The sequence below is a fragment of the Gymnoscopelus microlampas genome, assembly GCF_963454915.1.
Source record: "Gymnoscopelus microlampas genome assembly, chromosome: 16".
Classification (NCBI taxonomy): Eukaryota; Metazoa; Chordata; class Actinopteri; order Myctophiformes; family Myctophidae; genus Gymnoscopelus; species Gymnoscopelus microlampas.
This window is the reverse complement of record NC_139953.1, coordinates 28839943-28861805: the sequence shown is the minus strand read 5'-3', so window position 1 is coordinate 28861805 and position 21863 is coordinate 28839943. Positions and strand designations below refer to the sequence as shown.

Here is a 21863-nt window from a genome sequence, read left to right as displayed (position 1 = left end):
GCGAATAACGCACAAACAGCTATAGCCTTCTTTAAGGATGAAAACCAAACCAAACCAAACGATGACTGATGTCTTTCCAGAACATATTGTTTAGATTGCTCTAGATGCTCCCATTGCCTGTGTACTAGCCTACAAACTTCTCTCACTCACACACACACACACACACACACACAGAAGGAAAGACGTTCTTAAATTCACCAACCCGTTTTATTGACCGCTTAACATTCCCATTCAATAAAAAATATCTTCCTTCAAGTTTTAGACTTCAAGATGGGAGGTCGACTCCTCGTTTTAAAAGGCCCAACCTAGCACTTAAAATGATTGACCCAGTGCAAAAAACTTAACAATGAAAAATACAAGAACCAGATTCCAAGTCAGGACAATCAAAAGTATGGGTGGGTAAATGGGAAAGTGAATTACAGCAGTTCTCCCCAAAGAGATCAAAGTTATCACAGTTTTTCTTCTAAAGGACCGTGTGTCGGGGCAATATACTGTATAGTACAACACAAAACAATTCCCTTCCGTCTATTTTAGACTGACAAGCAAGATTGGCTTATTGGACATTGTTTTGGGAACAATAACAGAAGATTTGATATTCATGGAAGCATAAACGCCAAATATTTAAACAAGCATATTGAACTATTCAGAACACCATGTGCATTTAAATGTAGCCATTGTTTTTAATGCATGACAGAGGAATTCTTGGCAAGATCATCTAAACTCTAAATATCTCCATAGACCAGAACAAGTAGTCTACTTTCTTTGAATTGTTTGGTGGAATATATCCACAAAAGAACGTTTTAACTTTTAAGTATTGGCTTAATGCATAAGCACGCCTGTACCTCAACCTGAAATGCGGCAACGTTCTGGAACATTTAACAAACAGATGAAGTGAGTGTTCCTCTGTTTCACCATGAAACAGATGGAGAAAAAAAGTTCTCAAAACTTCCAATTGGGTCAGATTAATTTAAAAACAGAAATGTGAAATTCCAAAGAAAAAAAAGATGAAAAGCAAATAATGTAAAAGTCACAGACACTGTTCAAAGCAAACCATTGGAATGATGCAACTGGCACAGCACAGTTTGCTTCTCTCACTAAACCACAAGGAATCCTCTCCAACAACCACACATCAGAGATTTCGAGGACACACTTGCCGAATTTGTCACACCCGTTAGCAACTCTAAAATACACAGAACTACTTACTGTAAGAGAATGTCATAAGCTGCGGCTACTATTTTATTTTGAGGCACTAGTAACAAAAAACTGGGTTAAGTTGCATCTTTTAGGACTGATGCATATACTGACAAAACACCACCGGTCAGGTGACCTTTACAATCTAATTTTAATCCAAATTGATTTAAGAACCGTGACATGTCATAAAATTTTATATCTCCATCATTTTCAAAAAATCATGTGTCAATCAATGTTTTTTTTAAGAGGGAAAATAAAATAGAACTGAGGCGAGGGAGCAGACAGTTTAAATCCAAGGATTTCCCTGGCTCATTCGAAGACGAAGTTTAACCCTAATCCCACAGAGGTCTGTCTCAATGGATTTTTCTTGCTTCATGTACACACAAACCCAAATCCTTTTTTCCATACCTCGTCTGAGGCAACTACTAAGCCATGCAGTCCTTAAGGCAGACTAATGCCTGATTTATACTTGGTAGCACACCAAAAATAGCAGGTCTACAAGCTCACAACGTTGCAGTGTGATGTATTGTAGACCGCGTTGTAGATCTGCCATTTTTTATGCGTGACACCCATGCACAACTAAGTATAATTCAGGCTTAAGCACCTACAAAAAATCTATTAGTGTGACTCTCTATGTGCCTAATATTCTCTATGAAATATAACATTTCTGAAATCTCTGAGGTCTGTTCTTCAAGAAGATTCCTTGTTAAAAAGGAGCTCAGCAGCCAACCCATCTTTATACCAACCTACAATTTGTCAATTTAAAACTGTGAGGGTCAACGCCTTTAGACGGCACGACACTCCCCAAAGACTGCTTGTTTTTTGTTTTTCTTTGTTCAAGTATTCCAAGTGGAATAGAGTAGCCCTGAAGATTATTTTTCTTCTTTCATTTATAGCATTAAAATCTTGTCCCTTTTCTCTGCTGATAGATTGGATTGGGTGTGTGTGTGTGTGTGTGTGTGTGTGTGTGTGTGTGTGTGTGTGTGTGTGTGTGTGTGTGTGTGTGTGTGTGTGTAAATTAGGTGGCCGTGTTGAGGAGGTAAAGTGCCAATTAGAATTATGAATATTCACAAGATATACACCACCAAAGTCTCAGTTTATCTTGGTGGCAAGGGCTGTGAGATCCATATCCTACTGCCTAATTCATACTTCATCCCACAAGAGTATAAATTTAGCTTAACCTTTAGCATCTGCGTTTGTTGCACTGATGAGTGCAACAAACCCAGATATAAAAAGGTAGGATTCAGGTCAGTGTGATTTAGATTGTTCATGCTAATATTTTAAGGGATGAAAGTTGTGCTTTGTGGTTTGGAGTGTGGCCTATGGGCAGAGAAAGAGAGACAGGGTGATGGGATCCCTTCTGCATCCCAAGCCAACTAGCAGCCAGTTTCAACACTCACATTCTGGCGTGCGTCCACTGCCATACAGTGGATATAAAAGCATGGCGTCGCTCAAAACTTCACCAGTGTTGTATTAGGGTAATTAACTTATGACGATTGGATGGGCTATATGCTATCCAGGTAAGCTCCACCACGGTTTTGGCAAATCAAATAGATCACGCCCTTATACTAAAAGGTCCAATAGAAATAATTCTTTTAATTTGCCTCAAAAGAATGGTATATTTTTTGGTGGTCAAAACTACTAATGTGCCAATGTGATTATGCCCCAGGGTCTCGGAAGACTCCCCCAAAGTGGCACTAAGATTATCTAGGGTTCATTGAAAGATGATAATAAATGGTTTTGGGTAACCCTGTCCAGATTGGTTTGGGCTGCAGAAGGAGAGCGTCTCTCGTTTCCGTCCAGTGTTAAAGAAGCTCATTTTAAGACTTCCATGGACAAACTCTGTCCCACACACGTTCTGTTAGGACTGCTTCGGACAATGCGAGGTGGAGTCTGTGTTGAGGACCTCTATCATGGTTCTGGTCGAAGGGAAGGTCTCTGCTACAGATGGAAGACTCTGGTACCAGCTTGGTAAACTGCAGAGGGAGAAAAAGAAAAAAATGATTAAAGAACAACCTAACACTGAAACCACTTGAGTTAGTGAATGATATATACTTCATAATTGTAGTAATTTATTCTGGTCCCAAATCATGAGTGTTTATTGCAACGGTGGATGTCTCGCTGTTTATGGCATAAATCACAGCAGTCCTGCACACTATGAGTTGAAAAAGTATGAGTACTGTCCAACATCATGAAGTCTTGGTCATCAATAGGTGCACTCGTCGCCCCAGACAGATATTGCCATAATGGCTGGGTTGAGTTTGTGCACAATTTAAAAACAGGCCTTCTCTGTGGCAGAGACTCTGAATCAGTGGCTTTCTCAATCAAACCAAAAAGCCACATGGTGGAGGATGAATCAATCGTGTAAACAGAGGCGGGTTAGTTTTGCAACGGCTGAAGAGTCTATGCACATGATTATTGAAACTCAAACGCCTTCACAAAGTCTTCAGGTCACAGAATTTGCTTCTATTAATCGCTACTGTCCGGGTAGCTCAGTCGGTAGAGCACTTGCCGTACGACCACAAGGACATGGGTTTGATCCCGGGCACCACCAACTCAGCGTATGATGAGTAGCACAGCTTGGGTGTGGCAAGTCGCACAGTAAGTACTGGGAGCTGATGGTAGGTGTTGCACTCAACCTCAGCAATACGGTTACATGTCGGCTTTCCGACATGTCGCCTTTTCCGACGGTTACTAACCCTATACCTAACCCTAACCGTACGCGGAAGCCACGTAGTCGGAGTAGTGGGATGTCGGAATGGAAGGCGGTTACCCAGCAATACATCTCCCAGGGGTCGAGCGCATTGTGAAACAGGGATACATTCCCTCGCTACAACCTATTTACTCACTCACTACTGCCACCCTCAAAACTATGAAGGTGGAAATGATTAAATCCAGCAATAATAATTATAAATATTAAAACACCTAATTATAAATGTTCTCACCTCTTGAGGTTCATCCAGCTCTTGGCCGTTTTACTGAAGCCATCTGGACTGGGTGTGGTCATGGCTTCAAAGTCCACAAGCTGAAACCCATGGCAAATAATTGGGGGTTAATGTCTTGTAGTCACACGCACATCTTAAAAAAGGTGCTGGGTTGAAAAAAAAATGAAAATGTCAACATTATAGATGGCCTGTGTTGATTTTTTAAAATGTATTTTACCTTTCCTTTAGGGATCCTGCCAATGACCTCCTTACCACTGGCCATTAGCGCCCCCATGACGACAGAGTATGCCACCACACTGGAGACACAAACGGAGGAGGGGGAGAAATGCAAGATCAGGACAACGGTCTCTCATCTCTTTACAATGCCAACATCATATCTTTGCTGTCAAGCAGAAACCTTGTATCTCCAAAAACATTACTTTTCAGTAAATGGAAAACAGAACTTTGGTTCCAGTGTAGTTATATTTAGTAACAAGCACTTGTTAATACTTTTCATTGGTTAAATATTTATAAAATCCACAGAGAGACTTAACCACTTCAACCTGGCATCCCTATTTTGGGCGTGTCACTATAGGCCAAATTTCAAAGTCTGAATAGGGTTCATAGTATTTAAAATAATACCTGCAAGCCATTTGAACTTGTCCTTACCTGGATCCTCTGGAGAGAGGCATCAGGTTGCAAAAGTAGTAAACCAGTGAGAGGATCAGGTTACATACAGCATCTGCATCCTGAATGACAAGAAAACACGTGTGCCGTTTTGTTATTTTGTACCCAGTAGGGGTGCAACAGTTAATTGAACTAATTGAATTAATGCATTTTTAGATTTTAGTAAACATTATTCTACGGGCTCACAACACGAGAGTTATCGTTAAGAGAATTGATAGTTGCAGCCCTACTTGCCAGGTAATATCTCTGTTTCAGATCAAACAGAGGTTACAGAAAATGAAAGGATTTAAGAATTCTAACAATATATCATATGCCATGCAGATGTTTCAAGAAGTAGTCACTTTGCTAATTCAGAGTGCTGCTAATAACGTAAAGACATGAGGATACAAGGGAGCTGTCAGGACTTTAAATGACACCAAAGCCATACAGAGGGACATGATGAATACTTCTACTTTGCATATTCCCCCAAAGTGACAGAAACATACTGTATTGTTCCACTGCCAGAGAAAGGCATATTATAATGTCTGGTCATGATGATAATAGAGGTTATTGTTCAGTGCCATCGCACTGCAGAGCAACAACAGGGATTGAATGACACTGTAAAATATACAGCTGAACAATGGAACCAAAGAACACAGTGGCTTGGTTGACAATACCCGCACAGTTAACAAACAAGACCTGGAAAAGCAGAAAAGAGGAGAGGAAGAGAAAAAAGCAGAGAGGGGTGAGAGGACAAGGACAAAAAGACAAAAGAAAGAAAGGGGCCTGGCTAAAGGAATAAATCGCAGAAGGAGCAAAAGAAAGAAATTGTGAAGGGAAGAGCAAAATAAAGAAAGAGTTATAGAAACAAAAATGCAAGAAAGCTGTTCATACCCCTAGTTCAGTGGACAGCATGAGGGCCTTTCCTTTAGCAGTGAGGTCTTTGTAGATGGCTTCTATCTCTGACTGATACTGCTGGGTCCTCTCTTCTGTGGTCTGGGTCTCCACTGAGAAAAGCATGTTCCCCACCCTAACACACCAATATATTTCCATTAATTTTGTTTGTTTCCCTGAGTGGTTTCTAGCAAGAGGGTACAGCATGTTATGGGGTTTTGTTTATAAGTCATTCAAGTCATTTACAAATAACATTTGGTTTAGCTGATTGTAATAAAATTATGGATTCAACTAAATATGATATTCGTCTCCCAAAAGGGTTGTCATTGCAAAACTTTATATCTTCCACTGCCCATTGGAATTCAGGTGTTGTTCACCCTACATTTATAACAAGCCTGTCAGTACTTTTAATTTTCATACAACTAATACTTTCCCAGATTAAATTCTACATAAATATCACATGATGTCATACTTCAGAGCTCATTTAGCCACTTTTGTATGGACTGATATTTCATCCAATGTTCAACAGTTAGTTTCAACCAGTGAGCCAGAGATGAGACAAAGCACAGTAATCCAATATTTTTACTTTTTGATAAACTTTACAATTTTCTATCTCCTGTCCCTCATGTTTACTAAAGGCATTTCTTCTCCAACCCGCATCTCTTTGAAGATGGGTTTTCCAACAGGTGGAAAAACAAAGATAGTTTTACATGCAGAGTTAGAGTGTGTGTGTGTGTGTGTGTGTGTCTGAGCATGACGCTGACTTAATCAGCGTTGCCATAATATGGCTTCTGAAATGCATTTGATCTTTCACTCAAATACTATCCTGGAACTCGCACCTCAAAGTCTGCAAGTGTGAGTGTAGACATTGGGACAAGGCCAATTTGTTGCTTGGTAAAACACGGAGTGAGACCCATTGATTATTCAATTTCCTATGGCCAAATTAAATCAAAAGGTTGAAGCTAATTTCCAGAACTATACAGTAGAACCATATAGAGGAGCAGAGCCCACCTGTCTCCAGTGATGGTGATGGTGAAACCGTCATACTCTTTCCCGGGGTCCTTCAGGCTGGGCACCTTGGAGTTGACCGTGAAGCCGTCCCTGGTTTTACTGTTGAACTGCTTCAAGAAACAACGCATGCAACACACACACAGCTCATGGGTTTTCACTGGTGCACTGCTGGAGATTTGTGAGAACACAATGCAAAAATACTCCTCTAAACTACTTCAACGCACACATGCACATCTCTCATTATAACCTGATCAAACTACCCAATCATACACTAGCTCTTCACACAATTTGTCACAGTTGGACTTTGTGAAATCCATGCCGTGTTTTATTCAGCTATACAGTCAAACAAAAACAGTTTCTGATAAAATGTTAGGTGATAACTGGGCCATGCAGTTCCTCAATCTAGATTAATTTCACATCTATAATGGCTAAAAGTTTAAAAGTTTGTTAACTATACTTGGGTGTTTCCATAGAGGAAATGGTTGCTTATACACGTAAGAGTTGACATTAACTGACAAATGTGTTGATCTTTTACATATCCCCTGCATCAGTGATTCTCAACCTTTTCTGGATCATGGCCCACGCAAACATCTAGAAAGCATTCGGAGCCCATCTGATCACTCCCCCCCCCCCCCCCCCCTAGTAGTTTGGCATGTATCCAGGTCTGGCATAACTAGGCTTGCCTAGTCTTGTTTATTTGTATTTATACAGCCATAAATATTCTTCACTTTGCGTTTCTTTGTTATTTTAAGTATGTATACTGTTCCAAAAAGTAAATCAAATGTTGAATGTGTTCCTAGTATAAGTGAGCAGATGGGGAATAAGCTAAGAGTTGACATCCCAGACCCAACCCTCGCTTCCTGCCCCAAGTCCCACTTTAACTCCACTAACATCACTGGATCAGCCAGTGACCCTGGCCCTTGTGAGATAAGGTCTTTTATAATTCAGCTACATACTGTAGATATTCAGTCGTCATCATTACCCCTCACCCCTACCTTCATTATAGGAAGCAGATCCTCCACTTTATTAACATTCTCTAGAGCCTGCCGCACCTCCAGCAGACCTCTGGGATTGTATGCCCTGAGAGAGAGGATGAGAAACCAATTACCTTCAGGCAAGTCAAATTAAGGACATATTATGTTGACATTACGTGTTGTTCTTGTATGTAACCCACCCGTGGTACACCAGTATTCTGTCTTTGATGAAGTTGAGGATATTGTCAAAGTAGGCCAGGTACCGGATGTTGATGATCTGTCCCCTGAACACAGAAACAAATGCAGACTGAAGACTTGCTATTTATACACTATAAACGTCTGATGCAAGCTTAGTGGAACGTCACCATAACGTCAACAGAAATTCAGAACAGACACATTTTCATTGTGGTTAGTTGTGTTAGTAGTTAACTTTAACCCCTGTTATTCACAAGTCTGCTTTCAGTAAATAAACATAAAAAACATGGAGGTAATTTTAGAGAAAACGTAACAATATCAACACACTGAACAGTCTCATTTGCTGAGTTTAGATGTTCAATAGAAAATGGGGTTTAGTGATTGTTGATGTGTTATTGGCCATCACATCACAGATGTATTAAGTTACGCCCTAGAAATCACCAGGACCATTCAATACTGAACCGAGTACAATGTTTATTTTTGTTACCTTGCTAAACTATCCTACAATACTGGAGATTGAAGTGAAGGGATAGTGAGTCTAGTTGCCGGTTACCTTATGAGGTTGATATGATTGTTAAAGCCTCGACTGAGACTCCTGGCAGGCATCTGGTCTAACCACAGAACTGGCTGGTCAGGATCCGCAATCCTATGCACACAGTAAAAAAAAGAAGAGGGGGGGGGGGGGGGAGAAGACATTTTATTCTGGTAATACTGTCACTTTAGAGAAAGAGAGACCATGGGGAGCTGATCAGAATTAATTTCTCTCTTATCGTCACTTTTTTTAACCTCACCTTCTCCATTTGACGGCTATATCGAACATGTCTCTCCACTGCATCTGCCTGGTCTTGCCGTTCACTCGGACCTTGGAGTTGCTCCATGTCCTGTGCATAGCCTGCATCACCTCCAGGGTGGCCAGGCCCATGGCTGGTAGGACGGGTCATGAGCATTATTAAACACTGAATTTGACCACAATAATCATCAGAGTATTAATGACCAATTACAATACAGCTCACTGTCAAAATAATGTTTCTACATGTGAAGGTATATTCAAGCTACTGAAGACCATCTATTCATGCACTGAAGACATCTGATGTGGGGTTAGTGGAAACTCAACAGACAAACCACACTTTAAAATCAGACCAATAGGACTGGGCTAATAGATGGGATTTTCCAGTAAGATAGTTTAACTAAACTGCTTCCTACTCAAGGGCCAATATTTATTTCCCTTGTGTCCTCCAACAGTGTAAAGGGAAAATAATCTGATCAAAATGATCATGTGTGTTGCTTCAACTTTAATAAGTCTGCTTTCAGAAAATATGGAGGTAAAGGTAAGTTTAGAGACAATGTAACAATATCCTGTGCATGGTCAGCATCACCTCCAGGGTGGCCACACCCCCCACGGCTGGTGGAACTCAAGCACGGCAGGAAAATGCAGGGCCTCGAGACTGTTCTCAACATACTACACATCCCTCCTTTACTGCAGGTTTTCCAGTTATTAAACCAGTAAGACTCCCTAATCGGGAGATAAGCGACCGTAGGTCACATGTATACAGAAGAGGGCTGTAACGGCGATTGGTTCCTAGTTGTGTGGGCAATGTATAGTTTTGTTTGGTGGTCTAAATGTGGGGTTAGCTGTGACATGGTGGCGTTTCTGTGGGCAGAAAACGTGTAATGTGTAGCTGTTGCAAATGGGTAACAGAGTGAATGCTGAGAAATACGACCAAAAGCAAAGGTGTGCAGGCAAGAGCTGTTGGTGTGTGTGTGTGTGGTGTGGGAGAGAGAGTGTGTTTATAGGGGAAAGGAGGGATTGTTTGTGGGGGGCAAGGCCCCGAGTTACGGCATTTTATGTGAGCTGCAGTGGCAGGGGGTCCTCCACTGGGGGCGCCACCACTTTTGCATCCGTTCTGGAGCACCAGGAGTGGGTGGTCCCCGGGAATGCCCCGTGAGCAGCCCCGTTGGGGTGGTCATTTGGTAATTTGTCCACATGTGCTCATTTTTTACACTTGGGGGTCCCCGAGGCAGCTGGGGGTCCCTGGAGCTCCGGGGGTCCTTGGAGGGTGTAGTTTGGCAGGTAAGGAGTGTGTGTGCAAAATGTGGCATGGATCGGGGCAATGGGTGCGGAGATATGAGCAGGGCAAAAGTGTGACGTGTGTGACGGAGTGACGGAGTGACGGACGGACACCTGGAGCAGCTTTCTGTAGTAAGTGCGACCTACGGTCGCAATCATTGATACTTTGATCAGTATCTTTAAATATATTATAAGAGATTATTATTTTATTAGCATGCAATGACATAAGCTAAGTGTGCAAAATTCACATGCACACGGATGACTCTGTGTGTTACCTCTATGTATTCTCCTGTTTGGCAGGAAGCCTGGTGTGTTGTATTGCATTAGAGCTCCCAGGTGGTCTGCCGTGCAGATGAGCTTCTGCACCTCGCTGCTGTAGCTGTCAAAGTTCTGAGGTAGCACATCCCTGCAAATCACAAGGACGGGACATGCTACTCACTGTATGTAGAAGGCTAGCTTGGTATTGGTATATCCTTTGATACAGTATGTGATGCATGTAGTCTGTTGATCTGATGTTGTACCGGAGCAACCGGTCAGTGGAAATGAAAAATAATGTTTGACTCCGCTCGCTGAGGGTCCAACATTAACATGCAATACTTGTAGTCAGACTGTGGAAAAAACAAGCCTACATACAATGAAGCTTCTAATAGTGGCCACTGGTCAAATCTACTAATTTACGAGTTTAGAGTCTTGTCACCTCGGCAGGAAAGCACCAATATTACATTATTTTTTATTTATACAAGTGCTATGTGTAGTATTACAGATGTACAAGTACAATTCTATGATTGCATGCACTTCCTTCTATTCGTCGTTATAAATTCAGATTATCACCCAGGCATTCGCCATTGCCTCAGGTTGGTTAGCGCAGGCAACGATGAATTCCCGCATTTCCCGGCCAATAACTCACAAAAACGAGAGCCAGCAACAGTGTAAGTAATTTTTCACTTGCCGTGCAGTTGTACTTTAGCTTGCGCAGATCGGGAAGCTACTGCCATATCTGATAACAGTTATCACCCTCCATGTCCATGTATCACTCCCCTCACCCAGGACAAATCAAGGCTGGGTTTGTGATAATACATTCTTCTCAACCTACTTGATATGGGGCTGCAGGCCTGGCTGTTCCTCATAGTCTTCAATAAGAAAAGGCAGGTTCTTGGCCCAGTGGTTCTTGAAGTTTCCTGGCAGATCCTGGTCCACATTGTACTCTGCTACTGGTATGTCCAAGTGGGAGTGCAGATAGCGAGAGTACTCTGAGAGAGGGAACACAAGTACAAATGAGAGGTGGGGAAAGGTGTAGGCCTAACTAAGTTTCCTTTCACTTTTGTTTGTTGCTTTGATGGATAAAGAAGAATACATAATAATGTCTCTAAGATGGAGCAAATATTCGGCGAAAATAGCAGATCTACAGGCTCACAACACGTCACAATGCGATACATTGTCAGCTTGTAGATCAGCTATTTTTAGTGAGGAGGTGTAGAGGGAAAAAAGGAGCAGACCAACTATAGTTAAGTGGTCAATTCAGGATTCTTCAACCCTGGCTGCCAGGAACCCCATTGTACCGTATTCTATGCACCAGAAGTAAATACAGTGCTACAAGCATGACAAGTCTTTTCAGGACAACCTTGCATAACCTCCGCCATTGGGTTTTGGATAAATTAGGAAAATAAGCTCAGTAGCAAACAAAGGCTTATGGTGTTCCCATGTTTTGGAAGGTAATCTATGCAAATGAACAACACGTTTTTGTTTTGAACCACACACAATAAAAAAAAAAGGATTCTAAAAGCACTAGTAGCTACACTAAACAGGACCAAAGCAGTTTGAACCGACTAGCAATGCTATCCTTAGAGCCCCACGCACTCACTAATGGGGCTGAAAATGAACCATTTTAAGATTACCATTAGGCGTATATATACTATATATTCACTTAGGATTAATGGCTACAAAAGCATTATTTTTTAATTCATTGCATCCAGTAAAAGTATTATTGTTGTTAAATTGTATTGTTGTAGCAATATCTTTTGTTGAGATTCTGAATTATTATTGGGTGACATCAAGGGTAACGCTACACACATACCAGTGGTATGTTGAATTTCGAGCCTGGTATGAACCGCAAATGGTTAAGAGTTAATCCTCCGTAGAGCATAAAAGCACTCAGCAAATCGAACGGCAACCCGCCTGTAAAATATTTTGATATCTTGTGTCCTAGTAGAACATTTTGCCTAATGGTGGTGCTAGAGGCAAGGCCATTGGGTCACCAATATCAGTAACTGCCATCCTCTGGGGGGCATAAAGGTACACAGAAAGTTCCACCCAGTAGATTTTGAGAAATGTATAAGATATCATCCTTAGAGCACACCACTAGCAGGGCTAAAAAGAACACATCAGCTTAACATTTCATGTTGGAGATTTTAATCGTAGTGCAAGTGATTTTAGTTCATGTTAAAAGGTTAAAGCTCTATATTCACATGGTAATCATTGCTGTAGCGTGTTTGTTTGCAATAATAGGCATCTGCCCGTCTCTCCATCTATTTAACAAAGAGGAAATTAATTTTCAGGTGGGTTGCCAGTTTAATCCAAACAGGAGAGAGTACTCATTTATCATCTTAAAATGTTATAATGTTCGTTTATCAGTTCCAATTTGACTGGTTCTCTCTCTTTTATCTCCGATTGGATAAAATTGATATTCCGACCTGAAAAGAAATCATTGCTATCATAATATAGAGCTATTCAACACATATTTTAACAAAAGAACATCACTTACTGCATCTTTAACAGGTGCAATTTCATTTTATGATTTATATTTTGGCATATTCATGCCATTTGGATAGTCTGAGTGTAGATAACAGGTGTAATGTACGTCATACAGGCTTATGTTAAGCACACACCTTGTTTTCTGTATAAATTGATAAGCCTGTGGGCAAAGGGGTTGAGTTCACTCACTCAGAACTTGAAGTATGAACTTACTTCTGGGTTTCAGGACTGCAAACGGTAAATCACATTTGCTTGGTGTCTGTCATTCTAGTGGTCTAATCAAGGACGTGGGCCTAAGCAGTGCCAGAGTTGAAGAACCGCAATTTTAAAACAGGAAGTGTCTCGATGATAAAATGCAGGTGTACTGTGTGCATAGTACCTCTGAGGTATTTGACTTTGAGGTATTCTGAGCTGGCTTTCTGCCCCAGCAGGGGGTCGTTCAGCATGACCTTGGTCTGAGCTTTGATGCCCTCGTAGAACTGCCCCATGGCCACGTGACTTAACCCCTTCATGTACTGACACACTTCGTTGTAGGGCTCTAGCTGGAGACACCTCTGGAAGATGGAGTGGAAAGACGAGATAATGAAGGGGTCAGTGAATGGGAGAGAGGGGTGATGGGAACACAAGAGTAAAAGTAATTGAGGCTGAGTGCCTCAGAGAGAGTGGGAGGAGACAGAGTAGAGACTAGAGTGGACAAGGAAAGCCGTAATGGAAATCATAAAACCTTTACATCATATAGTCTTTTACACATAGTGTTTGAGGAAGAAAACAGCAGAAACTTCAGTGTACTGATACTTAACCTCAAAGTATATAAATTACACTGTGTGTTAGTCTGTGGTGGAAGGAGTCATCTTTGCACTAATACATGGTGACAAGACCTAACCACATTCTCCACCAACATGTCAAGGAGCATCACTGGACGAGTTCTACATGCTTGGCAAGAGGGACGAGGAGAAGAGTGTAGAAAAGAGGCAAAGCAAAAGGAGCTCTAGAGTAAAACTGAGAGAGGAAAACTGAGAGAAGAAAGTAAAAGGGGGAAAAAAGAGGAAAAGGAGAAGAGAACAGAATCATTTCAATCCAATATTCACAGCTTGAGAGGGTGTTTGTTGTTTCATGTGTCTGTACCTTGAAGTTGCCTATAGCCTCCTGCAGTGAGCCGTGGTGGTACAGCATCATGCCTCTGAGCTGGAGAGACTGAATGTGGTTCTGATTCAACATTAGAGCTTTCTGAAAACTCTCCATTGCTGCCTCAAAATCACCCAACTCTCTGTGTGTGAGAGAGAGAGAAAATGTTTTTTTCCCCCCAAAATAATGTCACACAGTGCACACCACATCAGAGTGATAAAATAAATAGAGAAGAATAGAGAGAAGTAGAGAAGAATAGAGAAGTAAAACAAACGTATTAGTATTGGACTACTACTTGGTAATTAAATATAATACAGATGGTAGAAACTAGTTTGTGTTTAAAAAGGAGAATGTATTTTGAATGCAATCCACATCAAATGGTTAAGAGTTAATCCTCCAGAGCATAAAAGCACTCAGCAGGAAACACAAGTCAAACTTGAAACATTGAAGAATATGGTTCAAGCTGTGTTGTTTGTACCTGTAGGCCTGCCCAAGGCTTTTATATGCATCAATGAAGTCAGCCTTCAACTTCAGAGCCTCTTTGAATGTCTCGATCGCTTCCTAGAAGAGAGGAAGGGTGAGAATGTTTGTACGGATTGAAACAAAAACAAAAAAGTAACTCTTTTCATGCTTTGTAAAAATGCGTGAAAAGAGAATTTACAGGGGTAGCAGCTTCAAGGCCATTCAAACACTTAATCATGTTGTTGTTTTACAGCAACCCCCGGATGTAACACTGAAAGGAAACGGTGCTAACAAAACTAACCCTATTATATGTACCAGTTGTCAGTGTCAGGGTATTGTCATTTCCTCAAGTAAAATCTAGCATCTGGAGTTGTGATTTAATTTAGAATAACTGAAACAGCCTGCTGGTGGGACAGATGAATAGAGATGAAACCTAAAAAGGCAATAAAATAATTTTGCTCCCAAATTTGTTGAGACCAATAATTGTATTGAGATAAATAAATTAGCTGCAGCAGAAACAGCAATGGTACAGTGTGAGACTAGCACATTATACCTTGAGCATGCCTCTGTGGAAGAAGGTGAGCCCTTTGTACAGCATGGCAATAGGCTGGTTCTTCTTTAGGTCCAGAGACTGCTGGAAGTCCTCCATAGCAGCAACATAGTCCTGAGGGGGAAGGGTCAGCGCATGGTAAATATGAGGATGTACTCAGTTGTCCAGTTTAAAGTCTAAACTCAAAATATCATTGACATCAGTCTTCCTTTCAAGGCCTATTTAAGCTTTAGTCACAAAGTGTCACACAACATGTCGCTCAACAAAAACAACATCCAACACTTTTTAAACAACATTTCATTGCTGAAGCAAACATCAGGCTTCAGTGATGAAGTCATCGGTGGATGGCCAGCCACCAAATATATTCATGGGAGCTGTAAAGTTTAATTACACACACACCTCTGATATGAAGAGGAGTGTTCCTCTGTGTCTGTAGAGGCGCGCCGAAGGCTGCAGCTGAATGGCTTTAGTCAGGTCCCCCAATGCCTCACTGATACGACCAAGTGGGGATAAGATCTGGAGTGGACACACACACACACCCAAACAATTAGATGTGAATGCAATCTCACAAATCGGAAGGTCAGCTTAAAGACATATTCAAAAACAGTTCCTTTGAAAACTTTGCAACATGCAAAATTCTAATCCTGGTCAAGCCAGGACAGACAAGCTTGATTTGTTACTATCTTACATATAACCTCAATTAATGCACCGCATGTCACTGAACAAACTAAGTTCTGACCTCATTGGAGCCTAGTGTAGATAAAGACCATTAAAAAGCTTAATAAAGAACATGGTATTTATTACACTCAATATGAAAAAAAGGACAACATTCCTCTCCAAGTTGTTTCTTGTCCACAGCCCTGTATAAAACCTTCAGGTCACAACCCTCTGGTTCCATTTGTACCCTACAGCTAGAGATGAGAGTTCATCCTGGGCCTTGCTGTATCCTATTACCCTGTTTTAAGTGTCTGTTAGGCATGATTGGAAATGTGGTTAAAAAAACAAAATGAAAAATGAAAATAAACTGGGAGAACAATCTGGGGGATTTTCTGTAATGCGCATCGTGTGGTTCATTACATCTCCTAAAAGGGCAATTCACCAATTTTAAACTAGATTATATTGTTCCACGTGAAAATCTGAAATAACTCTTCCCAACCAATGTGTTCTGAATGCCGAGACTTCTCTCTTAAAAAAGGCCTGGAAAATCAATGCCAGCATTTTACATAAATACTACAGCATTGGGAATTATTGTGACTATTCGCATCATCCTCACAACCCTGAGTACAAATGGAGGCATAATTAACACTGAGGAATTTACTGTGTAGTATTTCAGAAGCTAACGGGAATAGAGGTGAAAGTCCATCGACTTGTTAGGTGCTGAGAATCCTCCCTTTCCCCATCATCCCATGGGGGACAAAAGGGGGAACGTATAGACTAAACTACGCTTTTCTTTATGGACTATCTTAACTTGAGTTTAACACGGACTGCCCGTAGCCATTCTCAGGACAGCATGGATTACAGACATCTCTGCCACCATGGTTTAATATCTTAATTCCACAGAGGAATATACTAAGATAGACTCTTTCTTTCTTCCTCTCTCATTTCTGGTCTGTGTTATAGACATCAGTCAGTTCACAGACAATAACACAAACGGTTATGACTCTGAGGGGCTCCAAATGATTTCCCCCCTCAATTTGTAATGGTCATGTCTCAACTCCCAGGAAGAAAAATTGTGTCTACTCTAACTGCAATATTGGCTAAAATGGCTTGTCTACTCAATCATACATATTTGTTGTCTTATGACCCTAATTTGGAATGTCATAGCAGGAAATCTCTGACCTTCAAAGCCAGAGAGCAGAGACTGAGGGAAAACTACTTAAAATTCATATGGCAACATTTCTGGGTCATGCACTCTGACTGTGAAAACTCACACAAAAAGGAGCTATTGCAGTTTTACGGACCTTGGCCATTTTAGTCACATAACACTTTGGATAATTGGCTCTGGCAGAGCTATGTCACTGTCGCAGTGATGTGCTCTGTCCTCACCTCAGCTCTCTGTTCATACACCTCCGGCCGATTGGGCTCCAGGGTAATGACTCGGCTGAGTTCGTACAACGCCAAGTCAGCATTCTTTATATCCTGGCACAGAAATAGGGGGGGGGGGGGATACACACAACTGCTGAGAATAGACACAACAAATAGACAACTGCTGACAAGGGTCTCTAGTGGGCACATCCTTATAATCGCAGAGTCAGGAAAGATTTGATGTTTCATTATTCATGAGGCCTCCCAATAAAGGCACTGTTATAACTCACCTGAATACTTTTCTTTCCATAAGCTATCCCTCTCCCATAGATGGCACTGACCAACTCTGGGTCGCTCTGCAACAATAACACAATACAAGAACTCAGGCGAACAGCATTTTGTTGAATAAAAGGTAAAGAACATTTACTTTTCACAATTAGGAGATTGGATTTTTTTTTCAATCTATTTATGGCTGCAGTCCACAATGAATAAGGATATCTCTTCTCCAATGGACATTGGTTTATTAACTCTAACTGCCAGAGTATATACATTAATTAACTCACCCCAATGCCAGTGATTTTTGTGTTTTATAACCTTTTCAAGTAGTCACAGAATATTTATCTCCAGTATAATCGATCCCCTGATGGTTGCTCAGGGAGGGTGTCACTGTGTGGTTTCACAAATGTCAACAAGGTCATCGCGACCTTGTTGACATTTGTTGTCCGCCTTTGAAAATAACATGTCTCGGCCAAAAATAAATAGTAAAAAAAAAAAAAGGTACACAGGAGCCGAGATACAGCATTTTTAAGTAATAAGTTAACATGGAAGTGAATGGAGCAGCAAATCTTCAGATCGCGTTATCTCTGGTTCTGTGTGAGAAAACATTGCAGAATCGGACGGGAATTTTCATCCATGGCAATGAACGAGTTAAAAGGACAATACCAGCCATTTGGCATGTTGACTCTCAGTATACTTTACTTACTGCCAACCATTTTCTAAAGCATTCAGTAATGTTTGACTTCCGAGGAAGATATTGAATAATGAATACCAGGTCCATTACTTTCAGTATGGTATGAATATCAATTATGATCAAATGTCATTACACGGTTATATCCATGATGACATGTATTGACCTATGGCCCTTTAAGTGCAGTGACTGACCTGTAGTAAGAGAGAGAAGTGCTTGATGGCTTCATCGTACAGGCCATTACCTATCAGAACATACCCTATGGCTGTAACGACAGGAAACAAAGATGAGACATGCAACAGGGGAGCAGTGTTGTAGACAAGGCATGCTATGCAGGACAGCTGAATTCAGTGCACTGATCTTAAACATTTCAAAAGGCTTCTATCAAGCAAATGTCAACTTACCAAGTTCTTCATTTGTATTGTGGTTATCTACAGGGAAAGGGAATTTCTTCTGTTCTATAAACAATTTAGCTTGGGTCTGTGAGGGAGACAGACACATGCAAGCACATACAAGAAAGAATATGGACCATTACAAAAGTTAGGATGTACACTACATGCACACACAATGTGACATTTTACATGTATGGAAATATAGCTATAATACAATAAGTGAGCATGTATGCATGGGCACATTAAGATGCAGAACAAGATTGCAAGTTACTGCAGCATTTAGATTGTGGTTTCCTGTGTGAAGCCAACAGAGTAACGAATCAACAAACTGGGGGAAACACCCAAACTAAGACCCTGAGTGTAGAAAATGGAACACATAAAACACATCTAGGCCTATTACAAAGTCTTAAAAGATCACATGAATTACAGACCTAATCACAGAACATCACATTAATTAGAGACCTAGTCACATAGCCCAGATGACTACAGCTAAAGTTATAGTGTTGCACATGTTTTACATAAATTACTAAAATTAGAGTAACGTATGTGTGCAGAATTTGAAATAAATGGAGCATTGCGGTAGTTTAGGTAAGTCGAACCTGTCCCACGCTCAAACAGTATACCCTCACATATGTTCCCCCAGCTGCCAGCTTGTCAGTTGACAAACCACCACCTCCCCCACCTCTTCCTGTTGTGTTGTAGCATTCAGGTCTTTATTATGTCAGCATGTCATTCAATGTGGGTTCATATCTATTGTATCATGTTCTTTTAATTTTAGTACCGAAATCTTTAGGTTCGGCCCTGTGAGGGGTTTATATGTAAATAACTTATCTTTAGGACGCTACGCACAGCGTTGCTATGAATGAAAAATCCATTCCACACATTTATTTCTATGGCATCATGGTTGTCTTACAGCTGTAGTCATGATTAGACATAGGCTGTCACTGATTAAAGGCACTGTTACAGCAATGATACATACTATCTTTGGTGTTTTCATTTAAGTTCAAATGGTCTATATGTTTATGGTCTTTTATCTTATGGGTACATTTCTAACGTCAATGGGCCATGGAATTCAAAGCTCATAATATAGTTGAATAATTAGGTTAAGAAAAAGTATCTCAAAGACATAATGTGGTGCTCTCGTGATTATATTCGGCTTTGTTTAGACTTGAGGAGAAACCACAGTGACATGTTTTTCAAAAAGGAAATGGTTACTGGCTATATCACTTGATCTGTGTGTGTGTGTTCGTGTGTGTGTGTGTGCGTGTCAGAGAGAACGATATCTCACAAGAATCTTTTCAGCATTAAGTGAGAAGACAGACTCGCAGGGTGGGTTGCTTCCTTCTTCGCAGTCTGGATCCTCCAACTGCAAAATGGATGACTCTAAAGACAATAGGAAACCAATGAATTATCCAAGATATCGACACACAGTGACAGCAAAAGCATGTGGCAAGAACTTTGTTGTACAATGGAGTATAAATCAATCAAATAATGACCCCCTCCTGAAGGGCCGCCATCTCCACTGGCTGCAAGCAACTTAGATGCTACAATGCTATCTGGCATCTAAGTTGCAATACCAACCCTTGACAGCCCATTCATTAAAACAGAAAAGTCCTATTTTATTGTCTTAAACAGCGTTAAAACTCAAGAAGATTGCAGCTGTACGGAAAGCTTGGGTTATCCTCTTTGTATCTGTCAAGTCTTTGTTTCATAAAAATAGACATGTTATGAGCTACTTTCTGTCAATAAATCCCATGCAGGTTATTATTTTTCTAAGTGTTTGACTTTTGGAAGCGCTTGTTTTCAATAACCCAACGTCCTGCTGCCTCCTGCATTATGTGCAATTTCCGTTGAATGGTTTCCAATGAGCACTTCCAAACTCGAACACTTACAAAAATAATCACCTTTTGTATTGACAGAAAGGTTGGTAGGTAGGTAACATGTCTACTCTATGGTGGATTTTTATGAAACAAAGACTTTACAGATACAAAGAGGATAACCTAAGCTTTCCGTACAGCTGCAATATTGGTGAGTTTAACTTTGTTTAATACAATAAGGCTTTTCTGTTTAGATGAATGGGCTGTCAAGGTTTGGTAATGTATTGCAACTTATATTAGATGCCAGATAGCATTGTAGCATCTAAGTTGCTTGCGGCTACATCTCCACAGGAGTATCTGTACTGTAGCACACTGTGTGCCGTACTTTCACACAAAATATCTCAGATGTCAAAGTGACTCAACCCTGATGACTTCCAGAACAGCAAAGGAGGCTCATAGTGTGGTTTGGACATCAGCAATTCCACACAGCTCTACAACTCAGTTATCCTTTAATCAAGACTATCATAGATGCATTTCATCGAGTGTGACTTTTGCTTTAGATATGAAAGCAAAAGTCAGACTTGATAAAATGTATCTATGATAACTCAGTCAGAACCCGTATTCTTCTTCCAAAGTATGCAATGAGGTTCCACAGAAATGTCTATTCAGCATTAGTGGGCTGGGGTTGCTGTTTGACAACTTGCAGTGCATAGGAATGTGAATAAGATGGATTCTACATCAAAGGAAAGAAGTCACATTGCCAAAAGGCAGCATACACATCTTCCATAGAGTAATCATCAGTTTACTCTGCAACCAAAGTGCAACCAAATTCAGGCCGCGACCCCCAAAATAATCATATTTGAACTGGGGACCCCCCACCTTGATTCCACAGATAAATATTGTGAAAATAGCCAATCTACAAGCTCACAACACCTCGCTATTTTCGCCTCTTTCTTATATTATTTGACAATTTGGCCAATGTTAGACCAATTTTTATAGTATAGTTTGTTGATTACTTTTGATGCAGCAATGCCATTTTTTTAATTTCCTTTATTTTTTCATTAGGTATTAGAAAGGTTTTAAAAGTCCTTAAATTGTCACTTCAATGTCATCTGGGGAGCCCCCCCAAAATCAGGTCCCGACCCACAGGTTGAGAACCACTGCAGTCTATCTCACCTCCAGTCTGAAAGGGCACGGAAGTAAAGCAGTCTAGTTAGCATACACCGACTTGTTACTGTTAATCTACCGCCGAATGGTACACCGAATGTGGTGACCTGTCGAAATCCTTGATGCCAAGAAGGGCCGCTGTTACAAACAATATTGGCAAAAAATGTAATAAAATGTAAGACACGTCAAGAGCAGAACCATGAACCTCAAAACGCACCAACTAAATATTTTTAATTTGACCTGTCGGAGCGACCCTTCTTGGCGGTGCCCGGCGGGTTGCAAAGCGTGAATTTTACCAGGTCACGTAAATCGATAGGGTAACCAACATCGATATACGCGAGTTAGCTTGGTTCCTCACTCTAAACAGTTGTAAAGAGAGAGGAGGACGTGGCGAAACACAGCGCTAAAAGAGCCCTTTACCACAGTCTGTCGCATATTCCTCCCACTCGGACGGCGAGCTGCATCCATGCTTGTGCAGTTCGCTGTTGAAGAAGGTGAGGGTGGAGAAATACTCGGTGGAGAAAATGGCCCGGGACGAGTACAGTAGTGAGAGCGCTAGCACAACAACAGCACGGCTGGCAGGTGCCATGTTGTGTTTCATGTGGAGGTGATGAGAGCGGAAGCGTCGCTAATGTAGTTCCACACAATACCAAAACGCTTGCCCCAAAACACAGTCGCCCCGGG

The 21863-nt window shown here is 41.0% G+C and overlaps 1 protein-coding gene and 1 long non-coding RNA gene across 3 annotated transcripts; one reads left to right on the top strand and one right to left on the bottom strand.

Annotated features, from left to right (window-relative positions):
• The first annotated feature begins 121 nt into the window (after window positions 1-121).
• On the top strand, window positions 122-2235 carry LOC311063604. The gene is made up of 2 exons (XR_014602618.1): window positions 122-1272; window positions 1440-2235. It is a non-coding gene; the product is annotated as an uncharacterized lncRNA (long non-coding RNA).
• Window positions 2227-21827, bottom strand: ttc13 (tetratricopeptide repeat domain 13). Of its 2 annotated transcripts, none has more exons than XM_084083119.1 (23): window positions 21600-21827; window positions 19484-19578; window positions 18208-18283; window positions 17998-18068; window positions 17127-17192; window positions 16858-16950; window positions 15211-15327; window positions 14815-14925; window positions 14278-14360; window positions 13800-13941; window positions 13054-13228; window positions 11017-11173; window positions 10199-10329; window positions 8647-8779; window positions 8409-8501; window positions 7861-7944; window positions 7682-7766; window positions 6687-6793; window positions 5676-5811; window positions 4785-4864; window positions 4354-4432; window positions 4137-4216; window positions 2227-3167 (listed from the first exon to the last, which is right to left on the bottom strand). In XM_084083119.1, exons 1-23 carry the CDS (start codon window positions 21778-21780, stop codon window positions 3053-3055), a joined length of 2490 nt encoding a protein of 829 aa, XP_083939245.1. In that variant the 5' UTR covers window positions 21781-21827; the 3' UTR covers window positions 2227-3052. The 2 variants fall into 2 exon arrangements, with proteins under 2 accessions (XP_083939245.1, XP_083939244.1); XM_084083118.1 differs by having other exon boundaries at window positions 6687-6796; window positions 21600-21826.
• Window positions 21828-21863: the final 36 nt, after the last annotated feature.